Source organism: Coptis chinensis, chromosome 3 (genome assembly GCF_015680905.1).
Source record: "Coptis chinensis isolate HL-2020 chromosome 3, ASM1568090v1, whole genome shotgun sequence".
NCBI classification, from domain to species: Eukaryota; Viridiplantae; Streptophyta; class Magnoliopsida; order Ranunculales; family Ranunculaceae; genus Coptis; species Coptis chinensis.
Genome location: NC_141458.1, coordinates 15,343,894 through 15,351,078, shown reverse-complemented (window position 1 = coordinate 15,351,078; position 7,185 = coordinate 15,343,894). Strand labels below are relative to the sequence as shown.

General features: G+C 36.7%; 1 protein-coding gene across 1 annotated transcript; it reads right to left on the bottom strand.

Moving 5' to 3' along the window:
• Positions 1-2,894: 2,894 nt before the first annotated feature.
• On the bottom strand, positions 2,895-4,610 carry LOC147508165 (uncharacterized). The gene is made up of 3 exons (XM_086596911.1): positions 4,248-4,610; positions 3,735-4,124; positions 2,895-3,653 (listed from the first exon to the last, which is right to left on the bottom strand). Exons 1-3 carry the CDS (start codon positions 4,608-4,610, stop codon positions 2,895-2,897), a joined length of 1,512 nt encoding a protein of 503 aa, XP_086453037.1.
• Between the last annotated feature and the right edge of the window lie 2,575 nt (positions 4,611-7,185).

The window sequence follows — 7,185 nt, the reverse complement described above, 5'->3', positions numbered from 1 at the left end:
TAAAAAATTTAAGAAAAATGGTCTACCAAAAGAAGATAAGGGATCAAAGAGAGCCCAAGCCCAAGCCCAAGTTCACCTCTTGTTTTATTCAAAATAACACAACAATCCCCCACTTCTTTTTTGATAAAACAAAATAGAAAAAAAAAAATATACTTAAAGGCAATCAATATCGATTATCAACATGTTATGCATAGATGAAGGTGTCCACGACTTAAACCTTTATGTAATGAAAATTACTCAAAGTATAAGAGACATAAGTGACTAAGTCTTAAACTTAGGTCTTTAGTATACAATAAGTCATAATCACACACAGCATATCTAGTGTTCTTCTTTCATGTTCTGCATATTAAAGACCCTGTGCTCTCCTGGATTCGTGAATGATCTAGAGAATCAGCCATCATTTTCATAGAAAGCGGCCTCTACTTTCACATTCACTAGGTGAGTCTATCAAGAGTGCTCCTCAGAGCTATACACTCCCATAAGGACCATAGAACTTCATTAAGAGTTTTTCCCGTAAAACCTCAACCTTTATTATCGTTCGCTGTGATTTCATACATTTTACTATCCAACTACGGACCAGATAAGTAACAATGTATGTCTTACAACCAACATTCTATGACTTGTTCTTCCCTTTGAACCTAGTTCTTGGGATCTCCAGTCTCTAGGTTGGGTTACCATTATAGATGTTCATCTTCCAATTGGCTTCAGTCCCATGCTTTTGGCGGTAGTCCACAGTTTTTCTTTGGCCAAAGCTTTGGTAAATAGATCTGCTAGATTATCACTAGATCTCACAAAATCAATAGTCATTGCACCTTTAGATATAAAATCCCCGACAAGATTTATGTTTACGACTTAATCTGTCGATTTACCATTATAAAATTTATCAGTGGACATGCCCGATAGCAGCAAAGAAGCTATCACAATGTATCAAAGTGGTCGGCATCGGTTTATGCCAAACCGAATATGAGTGAGAAGATCTCAGAACCAACCAACCTCCTCACTTGCACTAGCCAAAGCAATCAGTTCAGACTCCATGGTAGATTGTGCTATAATAGTTTTCTTCTTGGACTTCCAAGATACAACACCTCCACCAATGCTAAACACATAACCACTGGTGGCCTTAGAGTCTTCTGAGAGAGTGTTCCAACAAGATCTCAGATACCCCTAAAGAACAACAGGATATCTCTGATAATGAATACCCAAATGACTGGTTCCCTTTAGGTATCTCATTAACCTGCCAATTGCTTTCCAATGCTTAGCGCCAGGATTACTAGTATACCTGCAAAGAACACCTACTGCATAGGCAATGTCAGGTCTAGTACAATCTGTAGCATATCTCAAACTACCAATGATACTTGCATATTCATTCTGATTCACAGGTTCACCATTATTCGCAAATAATTTAACACTGTGATCAAAAGGAGTACCAACAGCCACACAATCGAAGTAGTTATACTTCTTTAACATTTTCTTAATGTAGTGTGACTGATCCAGCCATATGCCATCAGACTATCTTGTAATTTTGATTCCCAACATTACATCAGTCTCACCTAAGTCCTTCATATCAAAGTTAGAAGACAACAGGTTCTTGATTTCTTTTACAACATGTAAATTGGAACCAAAGATTAGTAGATCATCAACATATAAGCATATAATAACATATATCCCATCAGAGTACTTATAATAAATGCACTTGTCACTTTTATTTATCTTGAACCCACTGGTAATGATAAAGTTATCAAATTTCTCATGCCACTGTTTAGGTGCCTGTTTCAACCCATAAAGTGACTTAAGTAATTTGCATACCTTTTTACCATTACATGGTTCCACGTAACCTGTTGGCTGATCCATGTAAATCTCCTCTTCTAAATCCCCATTTAGAAAGGCTATCTTAACATCCATTTGATTAATAACAAGATTATGAACAGCAGCAACAGAAAGTAATACTCTTATGGATGTTACCCGTGTAACATGTAAATATGTGTCAAAGAAATCAAAGTTCTCTCTCTGTCGAAAACCTTTGATAACCAACCTTGCTTTAAACTTGTCCACTGAACCATCAGTTTTAAACTTCCTTCTTAAAACCCATTTGTTTCCTATAGTCTTGCAACCAGGAGGCAAATCAACAAGCTCCCAAGTTTTGTTCTCCATGAGAGAATCAAACTCACTCTGTATGGCTTCTCTCCAAAACTCAGAGTCAGAAAATGCGAGAGCTTCTTCAATGGAGGAGGGATCTCCTTCCAAAGAAAAAGTGACAAAATCGGGTCCTAGTTCCTTAGCAACCCTTGCTCTCTTACCTCTTCTCGGTTCAGATTCTGTAACAATGTCTCTGTCATGTATTCTAGGCATATAAGTGTCAGAAACATCAGAAGTAGGTGCCTTGGAGGAAGACGCACCCCCACTATTTCTAGATAGGTATGGAAACTTGTCTTCAAGAAATTCAGCATCAGATGATTCAAACAAGACATTAGTCTTCATATCTAGAAACCTGTAGGCCTTACTGTTCATAGCATAGCCTAGAAAGACACACTCATAAGCTTTGAGATCTTGGGATCATGATTCCTTACAAAAGCCAGACATCCCCATGTTCTGAAGCAACTCAAATTAGGCTTCCTGTCCTTCCATATCTGATAAGGTGTAAACCTTCATCTTAGAATTAACAATTATATTCAAAGACATAGCAAATAAATCAAAACAAAATTTCACCCCCATAAATTTGAGGGTGCTCCAGAACTAAGTAACATAGCAACATTTAATTCCTTAAGAGTTATGTTCTTACGTTAAGATATTCCATTCATTTCAGGTGAATAAAGAGCTGTCGTCTCATGGATTATACCATGTGATTGCAAGAAAAAATCAAAATCAGCAAAACCATATTCAGTACCTCTATCACTTCAAATGACTTTAATGTTCCTGTCATGCTGATTTTGAACCTCAAGTATATAAGCTTTAAAAGCATCAAACGTATCACTTTTATTCTTCAGCAAATAAACATATGCAAACTTCGAGCAATCATCAATAAAAGTAATAAAATATATTTTACCACCACTAGTCAGAACTCCTTCAAACTCACAGATATCAGTATGTACCAAGTCTAGCAGGCTTGTACTTCTCTCAACTGATTTGTGAGGCTTCTTTGTGATTTTCACCTTAGTGCAAGATTCACAGTGTGCAAAATCATCATCCAAGTTAGGAATTAAGCCAAGTACGCTCATGTTCTTAACATATTTCCTATTAATATGACATAATCTACCATGCCAAACATTAACAGAACAAGAGATCATGTAAGCAGAAGTAGAAGTTTTATTCATATCAGCAACATTCAACTTAAACATCCCATTACATGCATAACCCTTATCAATAAAAACCCCAGACTTAGTGATCACATACTGATCACTACCTATGACTTGCTGAAATCCAGCCTTATTCAAAATAAAACCAGAAACCAAATTCTTCATAATCTCAGGGGTATGAAGCACATCCTTTAACAACAGTTTCTTCCCAGAAGTAAACTGCAACTCAACATCACCAGTACCTAGAACCTTGGTCGTATGATTATCACCAAGTATGACTTCTTGATGCGTAGTTGTGGTATAACTCTTGAACCAGTTCCTATTATAGCAAACGTGCCTAGAAGCACCAGTATCAGCCAACTACCCCTCACAGACATTAACAGAATTGACCTCAGTTATCATAGAAATAAAAGGTTCCTCAGTAACATTAACCTCACTGACTTTACGACTCTTACAGTTCCTAGCATAATGCCCCTTCTTCTTGCAAGTATAACAGATAACTTCTGACATGTCAACAGGTGGTTTCTGATTCATATGCACCTGATTCTGGTTCTGATTTTGTGGAGCTTTCTTGTTAACAGGTTTGTTCTTCATGACATTCTTATTAGGTTTCAAACTAGATTTAGTTTTATTGGTTTGTTGGTTTACCACATTAACCTTAGCCTTAGCAAATGACATGGCAACTTCCTCATTAAGGTCTTGTTTTCGTGATTTCTCTTTTATACGAAGTCTCATAATAAGACTCTCCATCGAAAACTCTTTAGACTTATGCCTCAGTATGCTCCTGAAATCCTTCCAAGAGGGAGGAAGTTTATCAATGACGACAGCAACCTGAAATTACCCGTCAATTTTCATCCCTTCTGAAAGTATCTTATGAACAATAATCTGTAGGTCATGGCACTGAGACACAACAGATTTATCATCTACCATCTGAAACTTAAGATAACGACTTACAGCGTATTTTTTGGAGCCAGTTTCCTCAGTATCATACTTTTTTTGTAGGGCTTCCCAAACATCAGAAGCAGACGGAAGTTCAGAGTATAAGTCATATAGATCATCAGCAAGCAAGTTCAGGATGTAATTCTTACACTTGAAATCCGCAGTGATCCACTTATCAACAGCAACAGATAGAGCAGGTTCCAGTAAGACATCTTTATCAGGAATCAGTTCACTTAGAATGTTTTCCACTTTCACCAGGGTCAGATAGAACATCATCTTTGCCTTCCACCGCTTGAAGTGCTCACCAGCAAACTTGAACGGTCGATTATGAAAGTTGTCATTATGGGACCTGGACTGGTTACCTTCTTCAAGTTCCATTGTCAAACAACCTTAAAATTGTTGGTAACAATTGTTGCAACAAGAACAAACTGTGAATAAGAAGGCTGGCTGAGGCACGGATCAAACACTTTCTTTAAGGTTGTTTCGCATCTGTTCCTCTTTATGCAGACAAAATGCGTCAACCACTAGGATACAACAGCCAGATAGACTCTCCTTTGTTTACTGCAGATAAACCAAATAAGAAAAGAAGAACCACGATTCTGATCTTATGAAAGCCCTCAACTTAGTATAGAAAATAGTTTTCGCACACCTTCTTATTAGCTACTGCTCTAGGACTATTTATAGAGGAAAACGTGGAACACTTAGTAGATCCGGATAGGGTACTAATCTAGTTTCCAGATAAGAATTGGATTTTACAAGTTTATCACATCTGTTTCCCAATCCATATCCAATCCTGTTTCCAAACTTATCTGGAAATAGTTTAAGAAAAATGGTCTACCAAAAGATTCCAATTCTGTTTCCAAACTTATCCGGAAATAGTTTAAGGAAAATGGTCTACCAAAAAGAAGATAAGGGATCAAAGAGAGCCCAAGCCCAAGCCCAAGCGCAAGCCTAAGTTCACCTCTTGTTTTATTCAAAATAACACAACATCTTCTTTAACCAGGAAACTAGGACTGCTCTGACTTCTGTTGCTGTCGATTGAAGCTTGAGAGCCTCAGAGGTGTAACAACCAAATAAGATATAAAATGAAAATTTCAAAACTTGAAACAAACAAAGCTTGTTGAGCGTGGTTTTACTCATTCTTGTACCGTGTATATGGATAATTTTGGTGGGTACAAGATGCACCAAGTGCCACTCGTGAGGATATTGGTGGAGAATAAGGGGAAGCACTACTTAGCTTTTAAAAGATATTTAGTTCTATTTGTAGTGTTGCACTTGGAGAGAAGTTCATTCAATCAGCACTATTTCATAAGCAGTATCACCGAATCAATCTTTAGTTGGGGTTAGACTTTAGACACCTAACTTGATGAACCTTTTTCTTAACAACGAATTACACATTGATTTTTCCAATATCTAGATTATATTATAACTTTTTGGTTATGGATTATTGGATGTTCAAAGATTCCCATGGAGGATTTTGAACTAAAGCTCCTCCTTCATATATCCCAAGTCTTATGTTTCTAGCTAGCGTATCCGCTATTCCTTCTGATCTGGATTTACCTATTTCCCTTTGAGAAATAAGTAGAAAGAAGTAGAAAAGGACGCTTACGTTTTTTGGCTCTAGCTGCTCGCCTACACGTAGAAACCACAATCCTTGAACACCCCGACCAGCAAGTCTCTCCTGCACCATCTGGAATGGATTGAGAGAAGTTTTTTACTTTATAGCGGCAGGTTTCTAATCTAATTTCCGATCGACCTGTAAGAGATGAAAGAGTCTTCAGGCTCGCAACAAGGCCTCTTCCTGCATATGCTGCCTTGCTATTAGGCCCTCCACGAGGCTTCCGCTAGGAGAGTCTCCCGATAGAAGAACTCAACGAAGCCGCAAAAGGCCGATGAATCGTCTATTCCCAAGCTGCGACGCGAATTGTTTTTGTTGGGAATAAATAAAATAGGCGCAAAACCACCATGTTCAACACAATAATTCATGTGTTGTATATGTTTTGGTTTTTTTCCGAAAAATGAGCTTGCAATATCGTTTTTTTAAATAGAGAGAAAGAGAGGAGAGACAAGACAGAACCAGAGATAGCGAGAGACAAAATAATAGGAAAAGAGAGAGCATACGTAGAAGAAAAAGAGAGAAAAAGTAGGATTGTAAAAGGTAATTCTTTTTATATCCCTTTTTGGCGTGGGTTTTTTTTAGCGATTGTACGTCCGATTTTTTTCTTTATTTGTCACGTGAGACTTTTATTTTTTGTTAAGTTTGTTTACGGACATCCGCTTAAGAGCCAACCTATATATATATATATATATATATATATATATATAAAATATATATATATATATCGGCAAAAACAATATTCAATATTCGGTGGAGATATATCAAATATTTCTATCTCATGTACCCAAAAAACGAGATATATCGACAATATTTTGGGCCTTGCCTACCTCACCCCCAATTCGATCTCCATGCTTAATATTCTTCCACATTGTAATTTTGAGACCAAACTAACTCAACCATGCCTGATCACCATTAACTACAAGGATTAATTTGTCTAAACCCACCCTACATTTATCAGCAGTTTGTAATAAAACCTCTACATTTGTAAATATCATGATATACCCCCCCATACTGTCTGACTTCCATCCTAGTTTCGTTTAGTGTTCATGATTCCGAACGGAATGTCTGAATTACGCCCAATATTTTAGTTTTCTAAAAAAACAAAATAGGGTTGAAATATTGATCATTTCGAAATTTAACATGGATCGAAATATTGTGAATTTCGATTTTTCAAATTTTTGGAATTCTGAAAATTTTGAAATCTAAAACTATAGTTCCTTTAGTATTCCACTTTATACTAAAATTACTCTTAAATTTCAAGTGTAAATAGAAAAGAGACTAAATTTAATAACGTCTTCTTTTTTCGGAGTAGTTTTGGTATTAGGTGAAATACCA